The sequence below is a fragment of the Haemorhous mexicanus genome, chromosome 1, assembly GCF_027477595.1.
Source record: "Haemorhous mexicanus isolate bHaeMex1 chromosome 1, bHaeMex1.pri, whole genome shotgun sequence".
NCBI classification, from domain to species: Eukaryota; Metazoa; Chordata; class Aves; order Passeriformes; family Fringillidae; genus Haemorhous; species Haemorhous mexicanus.
In genome coordinates, this window is record NC_082341.1 from 27,242,742 (window position 1) to 27,258,465 (window position 15,724).

Below are 15,724 nucleotides of genomic sequence, written 5' to 3' on the forward strand. Positions count from 1 at the left end.
ATAGGTATACACCATTTTTTTTCCTTCTTCTGCCCAAGACATGTTAAAGACAAACACCTCTGTGAATAGATACTTGTTTGGCTATGATAAAAATGTATGTGGCACTGTTGTGATGGGAATATCTTAGTGGCATGCTTCCATCATGTTCAAGTTTCTTAAAGACTGTTGGGTTTCTGGTTTTTTATTTAAATCCCTGGTTACTCAAAGTCTGACATCATATTCAGAAGCAATGAGCAGCAGCCTTGTGCTGCCTTTGAGACACGAATGGACCCAGGCTTTCTACAAGGAGAACATGGGAATGTGGTTTTCTGGCCGGGACACATACATGGCAAGCTGCTGGCATCTGCAAGCATCTGTCATTTTCATGAAAGAATCAGTTCAAGAAATAAAAGACAAAAATAGCAATGTTCATATTCTAGGAAATTACTGTTTTCTGTGATGGTAAACTATTAATAAGTTTTTTCTGAATGGTCTCCTGCCTGCTGTGGGGTGGCTGTTTAAGCTACTTGCGGTGCTTTCACCTGAGAAGAGACAGTACCTAATGACAAAGCTCTGGCTGAATAGGGGGATTTATACTCTCATGGGCTGCACCAGCAAAGTACCTAATGCTGTAATAACCTGCAAATCTGAGCCATTCAACTTGGGATGAGTGTTGCAATCAATTATTGTAGCTTTCAGTAGAGTGACTGTTCCTTTTCTTGTCAGACTTAGCCTCTTACCTGCCTTGTTGAGTCGTGTCTTGATGTGTGAGAATTATTTCCAGTCATAGCTGGTGCAGAATGCTGGTTTGTATAAAGCCATCTGTGGGTCAAACGTCTCAGTTAATGAGAAATGTGCTGTGTGGGATTGGATTACCACCTGGATTAGATGTCTAATGCAATAAATTTCCAGGCATCCTCTTCTAGTATTTTCACAACACTTCAGTCTATATTATGGTAGAAATTGGATTAAAAGGACAAAGCATGAAGTCATTTGCTGAAGCAAACAGGGTGTTAGTGCCAAATTTTGTATAAAAGGATGCTGCTGAAAGGACTGCGTGTCTCTCTTCTAATCCACAGAGAATCCTCTGCCTCTGAGTTTAAGGACTTCATTTCCAAATACAATGCACAAGGGGGTACATAAACCTCTGTTAAACAGTTCATTTTGTGCATTCATCTCTTGTTTGCTTATGGTATTAAAAATGTTTTCGTCCTGGAACAATCCCATTCATGTGGAAATCGCTTTGTAAATTTAAATACTGTAGTAGTGACAGTTCTGTTCAGAGAAAGTACTTTAATGTGTTGGGCAGTATCAGTAGCAATCCTTGTGTAATTAAAGTTTCAAATATATGAAAGAAAATTCTGCTTTTATTTCTCTCAGCGAAATAAAGATTTTCAAGAGAAAAAATGGGTTATATGTAGCCACAATGCTCACCATGTCTGAAAATGTGATGTTGTTAGGTCAAATGAATGATTGCTGTTCTTGGATGAAAGGAATATTGTGTGTGAAACTTCCCTTGTCCATTTAGTAAAGTTTGAATTCTAGGTGCAAGACAGGACATAAATGATACTTTTTAAAAATCAAAAATCAGAAGGTGCATATCCCAAAGTTTCTATTCCCAAGGATGTAATTCTTGATCAGTCTTAACAATTTTTAGGCCATCTTTCATCAAATGATGAAAGATGGCCTAAAAATGAAAGTACATTCCTGTAAAAAAACTTACCCAACTTCAGATGGCCAGTTTTCACAGAGAGATGACAGACCACCAGTTAAATTCCATTTGAATGTGGTCTTCCTTGGAGAGCAGGTGGTTCTCCTTCTGAGAAGGACAAAGAGACACATCAATTTCATTTGATCCTACTGGCTGATGTACTAGCACAGACTTGATAGTTACTTCCTTATTACATTATATTTTAAAAATTGATTCCATTCTCTATTCATTGTTCCAAACCAGACACCTTTTCTATGTATTGCTTTCTGATTGCTCTCAAAGCATCTTTCCAATTACATAATTTCCTGGCCAAAAACAAGTTTCTATGGAGTAAAACTGTTTTTCATATACTTTATATGTTGCTGCATATTATAAAATGGCATGTATCATAAAATTCCTGCTGTTGATGGTTGTTTACTTTTTCTAGACACAAAAAGTAAGCATCAGAACTTAAAAACAATTTTTTGCCATAGCTACACATTTTATGTCTTCTTTTTTGGCTTCAGAAAGAATGGGTGATGTTCTGTGCTAGAAAAGTTAATGCTTTTAAAGTCTTCTGTACTCACTGAATGTAATAACAATGACAGCACTTAGCACTTACATAAATCTTTTCATGCATAGAGCTCCATCCTGACGTTGAAAGTATTATTATTCACATTTTACACATAAGTTCTTTAACATTCTGGTAGTGAATTTCATTCAATTTGCACACCCTCCAGGCCAAGCAAGTATTGTAGTAGGGGTACAAATGTCAGAGATTTCAGCTGAGAAATTCCTCATCTGAGTCTCAGACCATGCTTTACTATCGACACATGCTTTAGCTTTATGCTGGTTTCTGCTAGTGACCCTCCTTTAGATTAGAAGACCTGTTAAGTACTACTTGTCCATTTCTTCTTCTTCTTCTTCTTCTTCTTCATTGACATTTTTCAGAAATCCAGGGGTTTCCTCAGCTTTTCTTACACAGGGAGTTTCCCCCATGACTTCAGCTCAGAAGGACACCTCTACAGACTGACTCAAGCCTCAGTATTGTTTTGATAAAATATCTGCAATAACTGTTTGATTTTTTTTTGTCTGTCCTGTACAATCAATTTGTTTTATAAAGAAAATAAAATATTTCTATTTTAAATAGTTATATATGCATTTTGATGCTAGCCACTTTTTAATCATTCTTCATTTATTAGCCATACTTGGAACAAAAATGTGATTAATGTACATGGCCATTACCCTGACCTACTTAGTTTCCCTGATATTTTACTTCTTGTTCTTTCGTTTTCTTTTTATAACTGATTTTAGACTCTACATGGTCAAACTCCCCAGATGTGTTTATATAGCCTGTGGTATGATATGACTTCACCAGGCATTTATTTTGGCTAAATAAATATTATATCTATGTATTATCATTTATCATTTTGAACAGCAAAATCTTCAAAGGAGACCTAGAGACTCTTCTGTATCTAGGTCTTAAAAAGCATCATTTGGTGGAATTTTCAGTGGACGAGAAGCACAGCTAACAAAATTTTTCATTATTTGCTCTTTTGAGAAGTTACCTCCTGAAAGGTTTCCTTGAGTGCAAGTGAATTGAAAATACCTAAGTCCAATTTAAGTAACAAGTAATTAATGCTACTAACTTTCACTGACCTTAAGGAAAGTACTGACAGACAAAGAGAAACATCAGTTAATGTAGGAAAAATAAGATCCTTGATTTGTTATCTGCCAAAATAGATGGCATTTACTGTATTTTCTTCACAGTCCTATATATAGTTAATAATCATTTAAAAGTTACATTGGCAGAATAAGTAGTAAAGTTATCTTTTTTTTCTAAATTTAAATGCTGAATAAATGGCAGTGCTACAGGCTTCTGTGGTTCTTGATTTGTTGGTCATCTAAGTTACATGTAGAGAAGAGGAGGCAGTAAAATGGGTTGTCTTGAATACCAAGTGGTATTTGCCAAAGAAGAACATGAGCCTGTTTTTCTACATAACCTTTTTTTCATATACTACCTGTTAAGTTTTGTGAGCAAAGGAGACATGGTAAGTTTATCTTAAATCATCAGGGAGTTTATAAGTTTATCTTAAATCATCAGTAAATAGAAAATAAGGAAATAGCTACTGATATAATGATATCCAGTTCCTGGAGCTCCTGTGTATGCAGAAAGATAAAAACCAGTAAAGGAAACCAAATAGATTGCAACTAAGTAAAATGAATGCAGATGGAAGCTTTTGCTTGATGTTGTTAGGTAACACTGACAGGTACAGGAGCAGCTGTTGAGCAAGAGCAGAGAGCATCAAGTACCAACATCACCATGGGCCTGTAGCTGACCTTCCGTAAGGTGACAGGCAGAAACTCTGTAGAGACAGTTGAGTGGCAGCACTAGGATTTCAGGAAAACATAAGACGTCTGAAAATAGCTCAACTTCCTCTTAAATGCCCATAATTAAAATATCCTGCTTAATTCAGGGGCTCTTTAAACTTGGTACCCACTCCAGAGAAGTGTCGTTCTACAGTGTAGCTCATACGTAGCACCAGTCAATGGTAGTGTTCAGCTCAGCAATCAGATGGGTTAAATGCAACATTGCATGTAGGATTGCAGGCTGTGCCCCTTAATGGTAAAGAATATATGGTGAAGAATATTATGTCTTGGCAGCACTGTGATATCATGTAATGAGAGACAAAAAGCCTTCTGAGGCATAGAGTCTAGTGAGCTTCAAAAGGAGTTTCAGTGAATGATATTAAGTGACTTCAGACTGTCAAGGAAAAAGTACATAAACAACAATTTACAATGTAAGCTCTATAATGAGCTCTTCTCTCATAAATATGCAAAACACTAATTAGTTATAGCCAAATTTCCCTAGCTTCGGGAATCTTTTGGAATATAGCTTTTCAGTAATTGAATCACATCAAAGTATTTTTTTCTCCCACTCTTCTAAGAGTTATGTGTGATTTGTTGGAGGGTAGGCAGAGATGGGAAGCAAGCTGTTGACAAACCAAAAGATGACTTTGATGTAGTTTAGTGAAACAGTGATTTACAAATTTATCAGAAAGCAATGCACAATGAACATATAAGAAGCCCTGTTTGCAGTGACTACCAGCACCACGATGAGGTCTGTCAATTAATTTGATTCTAATTTTCTGAAAGGCAACTAATTTTTTTTTTTCCATGAAGTGTATAAATATTGCTAGATATTAAGTTATAACCTTATGTTGTAAGGTTTTGGAAGAATTTCAGAGTATGTTTGAAGGCAGATGTTGCTTTTACAGGGCACTTTTTTTGTAAAGTTCCTTTTGATGATATTTGAAACATTAAATGGTTGGGCATCACATTTATAGTTGAAAGAATTTCATTTGATTCTGACTTCAAAAAATTACAGTGAAGCAACATCACTATCATGACAAATTACCAAAACATTCCTCAGTATACCCACTGAATTAAATAACATGTGCCTTTCAGTCCTCACTTGGTAATGCAAAGAGGAATGGAGTTTGAGGAGATCTACTGTTAAATCTGTTACTTTTTTTTTTTTTTTTTTTTTTTAATGATTTAGAAGCTGATCAGTCTGAAACTGTTAAAACCTTGGTATATGAAATGTTACTACCTTGTTTCCAAATTGAATATGTGTTTTCTTACCAACACACCCTTGATGCTTCTTAGGCAACTGATCTGAACTATTGTATGAAACAGGACTGTTAAGGCATGATTACAGGCTCAGAACAGGATCCTTCAAATAGAGCAATAAAGTCAAAACATAAAAACAAACCTACAACACTTCCTTTGTCATCAAACCAACTGAAGCCCAGCCTTTAAAGCCATAGATTTCTTGTCTTGTTAGGTTTCAAGTCAGTGGCCAAATGGGTGAAAGGATTCATTCTATGATTCTATAGAGTCAAATTAAAAGTGTGCTTGTACATCTTGGAAACCAATGATTTTGCCTTGTGGGTAGGTATAAAATGCTTGTGTTAGTTCAGATTAAATGAATGAGGAAGGAAAACAGTTTTTCCTTTTTCTACAGTAGGAAAAGAGTAGATCTTCCATAAGAGATGGAAGGGACTGCTAATATGATGCTACAGATCTGGTCCTAAAATGCTCTTTTGGGGATTTTATTTAACTGAAGTTATTGAAATAATTGAAGCATTTGTTTAGTTATAGTTGTTGCATTCCAAATTTAAATAGCGGTATATGCTTGGGGGACCTGCTGAAAGGAATTTTGAGGGGTTTTGGTTTTATTTTTGTTTTAAGCAAAAGTCTTTTCAGTCTTTAATTGCTTCAGCAGTAGCACAGATTCTGTTTGCTCTCACAGTCTAGCCTTCATCTACTTCTTCATTCATTTCTATCTGTTTTGTTGACAATGTCATGAATTGTGACTAAATATAGGAGTTCAGTATTAGGGCAAATATAAAGTCATTTCTACAACCTTTACTTATATCACATTTTGGAAAATAAATGACAAAATGAAGGCAATGTCATCATATTAACTCCATTGAAAGTTCCAGCTTTTATGCATTGAACCTGAACAGAATTTCATGGCTGTACTCAGGTGAAATGTTCCGATGAAATAAGAAAAAAGCTTTCTGAATTCTTATCTGTCACATTATAGCAATATTTTCATGAATTCCCAAGTTATTAAATTAATAATACTGCAGTAGGTTTTTCCAATTAAATGTGCATTTTCTTTTGTCATAAAGAAGGGAAAAAACTTTAGTTATGCTTTTTACAGTAATTTAATTAAGCATTTCCTGTAAGTTCATTTCAATATCTATCATGGCTCACTAAAGTTGAAATTCAGTATAGAATGGTAGATTAATTGTCCTTTGTCTTCGATGAAATAAGAATCCTAAATATGCAGAGTCATGAAATTTAATTGTGTTCCTCAATTGCTTATTCAATGCTTTGGAAACCTGAATCAAGAAATACAGAAGAGGGCCAAAGGTTGTTAAATGTAGCGAGTAACACAGATTTTGAACTTTACTTAATGAACCGAATGTTTATTACTATGAAATAAATGCACCATTTAAAGAATTATGGTGGCAATGTAAAACATTAAAATTCTAATTAATTTTGGTCAAAAGCATGCAATGCACTCATTTTTCCTAAAACATTTTCATTAGGGTCTGTGTTTTCTCTGTTATTGAGATAAATTTATTCCTTTCATATGGTAGTGCTGTCTTTTTCTGTTATAAATGTGTCCTTCAGTGATGTTTACAGTGATGTCTTTCAGCTGCCTTCAACTTTGGGCAGTCTGTCTTGAGAGTAGCTTCCAGAAGCATTTTTGTATAACTCAGTTTTTATATTAAAGTATGTTAATACTTTTCCATTTATGTTGTTAATAATTGTGGAAGCAAAGAATGTTCAGACCTCTTGATAGAGGGCTATAGTTATATATATATATATATATTTATATATATATATATATATATATATAATTTGATAGTTATATATATATAGATTATTTGCAGATTATATTTCACAAACTTATTTGAGAAAGCAGTTAAAACATGAAAAAATCTTCAACTGTCATTTAGTACCTACCAGGATACATGTATAGCCTAACAACTGAGCTCTTAAAAATTAAGCTTGTGCTTCTTAGGTTTTCTTTCATTAAATAGTACTAAGAAATAGAGCTATTATTTCCTTATTTTTGGCCAGACCAGAGCACCTTTTGTTCTCATGTAACTATTGTAAGAAGAAGCCATTTTATTTCCTAGTATAAAGAATACAAATGTGAATAAGGTTTTTTTTCCTGTAATTTAGTAAATGTATAGTGTAAATATGGTGAGTATATAACCATAAATATTTAAAATTATCTTCATTATAATTGCATTTCTAGGCTATGAAATATTATTCTGTAGTAGTATTGCAGAATATAGTGTATATAGTATATATATTATATATACTATATATAAATTATATATAATATATATATTATACTACTACTATATACATATATACTATATATGTAGTAGTGTATATAAAGTAGAACTTTCTCTTTTAAATTTATAATTCATAAAAATAAGTATTATGTTGCAACATGAGTAGTGCTATTTTGGTGTCCATGTATGTGTTTATATATGCATAGATGTCATTATTATAATTGAAGGACAAATTTGCCTTAGAAATTATTTTACTCATGATGGTGTCAGTTTGAAAACTAGAGTGCCCTCTCACTCTGGAGTGGAAATTAAGAAGACCTGTCCCATATGGGCATGGTACAGTCCTATTAAAGCTGCTTTTCATCTCTTTCTTAGTTGATGTTGCAGGTTTGTGATATCTAAGCATTTATAGGTGCAGTCAAATGTTCATAAACCTGAACCTTCAGAGACTCAGATTCTTAAAGAGGAAACATTTTCCTCTACTTTCTTCAAGGAGAACCAGCTGAACTTGTAAAACAATGGTTGGGTTTCAAACACCACCTGCCCTGAAGAGGATCCCAACTGTAGTGGCAGTCAGCCAAAGGGACCACTCAGTGGAATGGTTGCCTCCTAAAAAGGAGAGGAACAGATGGAAGATTTGAAATCTGGCATGAAATTCCACTTCTGTACTAAGCGTTAAATGAAATTTGACTGTAAGGGCTCTTGCAATGGTACATTTATCTGTATAATCAGAATTAGCAACAAGGAAGTAGAAAATACAGAACACTGACAAACATTTCAAAAAGACTTTAAAGTTCTTGTAGCAGTGTGAGTTAAAGGAGAGAGTTTGTGATAAACATGCAGCTGCTTGTAGTTTCTTGAAGAGGAGCTTTAGTGTAAAAGTAGTTCTGCTGGTCTTGCATTGCCACCTAGAGCTCAGCAGTTGGTACTGCTTGGTAAGGAAACACTGCAGCATTGCTCTTTTCACAGAACAAAGTGGGGTGGAGAGCTGCTTCCAGTTAATTGATGTCATGTTTGCTTACATTGTAATGGCTAGTCCCTTCATAGCCTCCACTTTATGGTGTACCAGATCAGCAGAGATTGTGCTGTAGGACTTTGGTGGGCTTTGACAGTAAGAATTAATGGCAATGTGCATTAAAAGGTACAACTGTCAGATATCCAGTGGTCCCAAAGGGGGCATTTTCTTGATGGCTGCTTTAGAATTCTTCATGAAGCAAATGTCAAACTTGTCAAGGCTGTCACTATGAAAATGATCCATGTAGCAAGGGTCTCCTTTTCTTGGGAAGCAAACAGCTGCCTTATCACTGCAGAGCTGTGGTTACAGAAAATTGTCATCTATCACAAGAAATTTATATTTGCTTCTAATATGCATTGGTAAAGAACTGTTCCATTTGTACTCTATTTTTGCACCACTGTTCATTACAAGGGTTGTCAGTAATACTATTGAAGAAGATAACACAGGCTTTGGCATTAAAATAACTTTTGAATTTTACTGCTGGATGCTTTCCTTTTGGCGATTTAACAGAGACACTATCTTAGCTCCCAGTTTTTCCCTGACACTCATTTTCTTCCAAATTTGGCCTGAGACTTTGGAAGCTAGACTTTCACATACACAAACAAAAGGTCTAATAAATTTCTTTTTTTCCCCTGATCTATTTTTCAAGAGTATTAAAAGTATTTTTATTGACTTCCAAGTGGTGTTTTCCTAGCTAGATTCTGTGAGACAAGAGATGAAATGCCAGCTGGGCATCCTTAATAATTTAGTCTGTTAGTCATATTATAGGTTTTTTAGTCTGTTAGTCATATTATAGAAAGTACTGGCATCAGAATTTGGTCCTGAGTGCTTTTGAGATGCTAGTTCTAGATTATGTACTAGCAGAGACAACCCTTTAGTCATTCCCCCTTATAGCAAGGCATTTTTGTGTTTTGCATACTTTCTTATTATTCATATAATTCTTATATAATCCCGTAATGTATAGCTGCTTATTAAGTTTAGAATATTGATTACAGTTGGCAAAATAGTCAACATTGTAATACAGCTCCAGATATCACAGGTGTGATGAATTGAACAGAACTGGGAATTGATGCATGTCCTAGCACAGTTAATTAATGTGTGATCTGTTGTATTTGCAGAAGAGTGTCAGATTTCCTGTAGAGTTAAGAATTGTCTAATTCACTGTCATTTTCCACATTTCATTTCATTAACTAAAGGAGAAAAAATAAATTCTCAGACATTTTGAAGGAAATTGGTTGGAGGGGATAAAAAGCAAAAGGGATACTCAAACCCCTGTTTCTAGGCTTTTTTCTTTCTTTCTTTCTTTTTTCATTCCAGAATTTGTCTACAGGGGAATATTCTGGAATAATTACTTTTCTGTCTCAGACCCATTATTCTTTGGTCAGAGAATAATGTGGTTGACCTTAAACATGCTTTCGAAGAGATGAAATCGTATCACAGTCTTTTTCAACTGTCAGCTCAAAACTTTAGAAATAGAATTTAAAAGCCAGTTTCTTATCTTTAGTTTTTGTGACTTTTTTGTGTTTAGTTTTTTTAAGTGATTAATACTTCAATAAATCAAATATTTAATTATGTGGCAGATTTGAGGGTCTCGTTTCTAAATTCCTGGCCCCATTTTGTTGCTGTGACTCTTAAATGCTCAGCTACCAAGTATAGACTAAAAAAGATGTTCATAGAACATTTGAAAATACCTGCAGAGCACCCAAAGGACCCTTTAATCCAGTACCTTGTTTCCATCAGAGAAAAGGTGGGATGTAGGAAAACTAATGTGGAGGGTCCATCTCTCCATAAGTGTCATCAGGATGCAGATGAGGTGTCCAGTGTCTTGAGGAGCTCCTGAGCTGGCATTTCAGTTCAGAGCGTTGGGCTTAGCAGCACTTTTTAATGCTCTTTGTACTTTTCCTTTTCCCTGTTAGTTTTATAAGTCTGTAATGACATCAATTCCAGACTAGTAAACTTCATTCATTTCAATATTCAGATAATCTTTGGGCTGCTGGGTGCACTTTTTTAGTAGGAGTAGTAGTATGGTCTTGATGGACTCACATCCCTTGGCTATTCCAAGTCACCAGACCTGTGCAGAGGTATCTTTTTGGTGAGTGTATTCACTGTTATGATATTTGAGTCTATGGTTTTCTGTAGTCACAAAAGATACGGAGACAAGTTTTGATTTTTGGCATCAGATGGCAAGAACTACTTTAAAAGTTTGACTTGTGACATCTGCTAGGAAAAGCTACTTTGATTTTAGGATTTTTAGAGCAGAAAGCACTAGATGTAAGAGTCATAGGTGGCTGGAAGAAAAATAAATAATAATATAGAAAGAGATGTGAGGTATAATAAAAATAATGTGAACTGAATTTCTGTGGGCAGAAACCAGAATGCAGTGTTTTGTCTGCTGTGTAGCTGCTGGTAATAGAAACTTCGCACGCTGCCATCATGGACTGCTTTTTAACAGATAACATGAAAACAAAAGATTTTCCTTTGCTATTCATCAGGATTAAAATCATTATAATGATAATGATAGGTGGTAATTACTAAAACAAATATATTAAATATATTTAATCTGCAGTCTGTTTTGTATAATTTCTTGATAATTAGGCTATATAGGCTATGTAGATGAAAATTCAAACATTAGTAATGACATTGGAAACTCCAACCATTTCATTATTCTGTGTGCAATCATTGGGTTGCCTCTTGGGCTACTAAAAAATAAAGCATTTCATAGAAATCTTGCATTCTCATCAAACTGAAATAATAGTGGGTTTTCACATGTGGGTAAATAGTGGGTTTTTTTGTGGTATGGTTAATGTGTGCTCTAAATTGCCAGTTCAGATTTTCCCCAAGCATACTGGCAGTTATAGAACACTTCTTCTAATTTGTAGAGTTTTGTGTCCCAAATTACCCTGACATTGTCATTCTGAGGCCTCTGCTGTCAGTTCTTTTCTGGCAGAAAACTGCATGAATGCCAAAACTGGTGGTTCTTACCTTCCAGTGTTCCCCAAAAGTCCTTTCTGCCATCCTGTTTGTGCTGGCACTGTTGTTCATGTGGCTGTGCACAGCCTGGGAACTTATCTGGCTCAGGGCATGTCTAACAAAGAAAAAGTTTTCTCCTTTAGCTGTGAGAAAGATCAAACATCACTACTCTGAGCTTTGCACAGTAATCACCTGTGTTCAGAGATACCAAACTTTTGCCTCCAAATGAGGTGTGTTTCTGTTCTTGGAAAACAAGATGGAGTGAAAACCCTTGTACAAAATTATGATGTTTTATGTGGAGCCTGGTTCAGTGCAATGCTAGTCAGACAATTTTTGGGCATAAAAATGAAAAAAACACAAAAAATTTTAAAAATCAGCCAGGCATCGGGATGACTTGTGCTTTGGAATCTGCCCACATAAGTAAATTTATGTTCTGCTGGTAGATTTTACCTGTTGGAATATGTTTTACTTGGTTGAAGCAACAGGAAGTCAACAAAGGAAAAGTATTAGTTCTGCAAAATATCCCAAAGTTGATGCTTCCATCTGGAGTATTCAACCCAAGCAAATCCTGGAGCTGCCATCACCAACAGCCATTATTTCTGCATCTCAGAATATACTGATCACTGCAGCTGCTGCAGTAACCTGGGAATTCTGCCAGAGTGCAAGCATGACATTTTGAGCACAGAACTAAACATTTCAAATTTACACAAAGGCAGAAGATTCTTTAGAAAACCTCATTCATTGGATAAAAACTTTTTTGCCATCAAAAACGTCAGGAAGCCAATATTCAGTATGGAGCCTAATGTGCCTTAACCCTCTTGTAGTCCTCAGTGAAGGTATGGCCCTGTCTCTGAAATTTCTGCATGCTCCCTCTCTTAGGAGAGGAAGTCCTAAGCAATATGTGGAGAGTTCTGGGAAAGAATGATATTGTAGGTTTTGTATTCCTATATGAGGAAGGACAAGTCAGGACATCAGAATAATGTCAAGTTGAGTGCTAGGAAGGGGAATTAGTTGGCCCTGAGGTCAGGTGGAATACAACTGCTGTAGGTGGGGACCTGCAGAAATGCAGATTTGCTGTTCTGTTAGTAACATGTTCTTCATTAAATAACCTGGCTGGTTTTCCATAGCAAGCAAAAGTTTCTGCGAGTATTTTTTTATTCCACAATAGTCTTTTGTCACCTGTAAGCAGTAAGCTTGGTAACACCTTACTCCTTTGTTGTTTCTGATTCTGCCTTGTGTGTTTTCATTTGAAGTTTGACCTCTGTATATATACTATGCATTTCTCTCTCTTTAATATATTCTACACTTTTAATTTCTCCAACTATTCAGTGTTTGGTTTCACACACATGCAGTCTTGTTTTCCCAGCTAAATGAAAAGAGCCACAGGGAGCACTACATGTTTCAAAAGTAACTGAAGAGATGACAGTCCAGAAAGAGCTTTTAGCAGTCAGTCATTAAATATTTCTCAATGCCTAGGCTGTCCCCAGAAGGGGGAGGATTCAGAGGCATGATGGCTTGGAGTATCTGCTACTTTTATAGAACAACTAGCTTTCCCATTTTATTATAGTTGGTCATAACATATTATGAGATCACATTTTTAAATGAGATTTTCTACTGCTATTCTATTTTGTGCTTCCCATATAATCTTCCTATATATTTTCTACTTCTAAATATTATAGTCGTCATTACAAAACACCTTTGATAGTGAAAGAAAGGCTAGGATGCAAAAAGGTTAAGTTATTTTCCTACAAGAATGAAAATGTTCTTTTAAATCAGAAAAATACACCTCAGGTTACTGGGTCCCTCCTAAATGTCCCTGGTGTTTCCTTTGTCTCAGCTGTTGGCTTGTGATGAGTGCTGTTACAGCAGCCAGGATGCTTCTTCATTCCAAAATGTCTGTTCATTTCTTTTTTGTGTTATTGGAATGTGGAAGATTCTCTGTAAATTGAATTAAAATGCAGACTAGAAATCTGGTCATACTCTGAAATTGTGATAAGGACTGTTCATGATGTGATGAGTTGCAAGTTGCCTTGTGAAACAGTTTTCTCACTCTTCCATAATTTATACTTTGGAGGTCATGATTTTGTACTGGACACAAAATAGGATCCATTCCTATGGAAACAGGCATTGTGATGTCACTTCATTTTTTCAGTGAGATCCAGAGGAAGCCATAGTGAATTATGAGCCTTACTCTTGGAGCTGAAGCTGTAGAATATTGTAAGCATGCTGCTGCCTGACATGCTCATGTTTCCTATTTTAGACCTGACTGATCTTCAGATAACATATGGTGGTACAAGTAATTGGAAAATTGGCAGACCTGTCAAGAAAATATGCTAGATGGGACAAAAATGCAATGCTGCAGCACATAAAGTGTCTCTGAAGTTAAATTTATTGTCTTTTATCAAATGGTGAAGTAAACATATCTGGTCGCAAAAAAATGAAACATTTTTCAATGGCAGATGCTTTTCAAAAGTAATTTTTAGTACAATGATGAAAGTTCTTGCATTCAAAACTTATTTAGTGGGAACCTCTGGTCAAGAACAAAGGAAAGGTGTGTAATATTTTCTGCTGTAGGTCTTTGAATATATTGTCATCCGTGTGTGATTTAATAATTTCTTTAATATCCAGTAAAATGGTCAGTAAAATATTTACTCATTAAATTTTTCTTCTGCTATAAATGTAGGCAATTAGATTTGTTTAAATTTTGTATCATTTTTATTTCAACACTTGAGCAAAATCAATCACTTGAATAAAGGACTTTTTGCTTATTTTTATGCTCATGAGTCAGGCAAAAGATGGCAAAAGACTGTACCGAATTCCATACATCTGCATAAGCAGAAAAAGTATACTTTTTCAATAAATTGATTAATGTTCAGGTTTTCATTTTCTTTTACAGGAAGATGAAAATGAAGCTGAAACAGAAAATCCATCTCAGGAGCTGAATTTGGAACAGAAAAAATCAAAAAAATAGGAGATTGCTGTCTTGTTTGAAATATTTGCAAGTTGTGTAACAGTGGTTATAGTTTCTCATTGTAAAATTAAGAAAAAAGTTCTCAATAAAGTCATTGAAAATTAAATTCATGGTGCACTGGGGAATTAATTAAGTAGCTCCTGGTGATATTCTTGATTACATTAAAAGCTGAATTATCAGAACTGAGTACTTTACCAATAAAATTCTGAAAGCTTTTGAAACACCTTATAGAAAGCTGATGGGTTATTCATCACATGTAGCATTTACTAAGCAAATAGGGCAATTTTATGTTTTACTCTGCAAAACAGTGTTATCCTTAAAGGATAGTTATAACTCAGACGTATTTTGGTATTTCTGAGCAAGAGCTTTGATTCTTAAAAGTTAGATAAATATGTTCTACTAAAGGAGTTCTGAAATTTCTTCTGATCAGTGATTGAAGTAAATGTTTCTGAGGAGTAGGTAGAAGCAAGAATTTTTTGATATGTATGGTACATTTTCAAAAGTAATTACTTTTACATTTGTATTGTGATTTTTAATCGGTTTCTGGCTGCATTATATTTTTCCTTATGTAAACCTTTTCCATCTTCATGTGATCATTGTCTTTTAATGAATGTCAAGCTTTTGTCTTGATTAGGCCATCTTACCCAGGTCTAATTCCCTCATGCCATTCTTTTCATTCTAACAAAATAAAACAACTTCTTTCTGTGTCATTAGACCTTCAAGTGAGTAATAAACATCTAAAATAACTTTTCTTCCTATAGTCCTAATTTTGTTTTCCAATTTACCTTTGCTTTTTAGCCTGTGCAGGTCACTAAATGGGAAAGTACAAAAAACTCAGAGGTATATTTATAGCCTGATAGTTTCACAGATTGCAATAAAAAACCAAAAAATCTCACTGATTCTTTTTTGGGTTTAAAACAACACTTACTGAAGTCCCTTTGGTGAAGTTTATCATAATCTAGAGAAATAAATTTTCTTCAGCTGAAAAAATTCACTTCTTTTCCCACTCTGCTATACTTTTATTTTTTGCATTGAGTGTTAAATCAGATTGTAAATAGTATCCATCCCCAGTTTTATCCTCTCTATGTAAATTAGATTTTCAGATATTTTAAAAACAACATGCCTGTGCTTAAGCAATATCTTTTTTGAATTCTTTCCTGGTTTATGAGGTTCAAATGTGTGTAGCTCATGGATAGATTTCAATCACAATTACT

At 34.8% G+C, this 15,724-nt stretch overlaps 1 protein-coding gene across 2 annotated transcripts in view; it reads left to right on the forward strand.

The window, feature by feature from the left end:
* PHF14 (PHD finger protein 14) overlaps window positions 1–14,616 on the forward strand; it is a 160,888-nt gene extending 146,272 nt beyond the window's left edge. For both annotated transcript variants that reach the window (XM_059843854.1, XM_059843863.1), the window contains one exon: window positions 14,436–14,616. In XM_059843854.1, the coding sequence (XP_059699837.1) occupies window positions 14,436–14,510 (75 nt within the window). In that variant the 3' untranslated portion in view covers window positions 14,511–14,616. The remainder of the gene's footprint in view (window positions 1–14,435) is intronic.
* The last annotated feature ends 1,108 nt before the right edge of the window (window positions 14,617–15,724 follow it).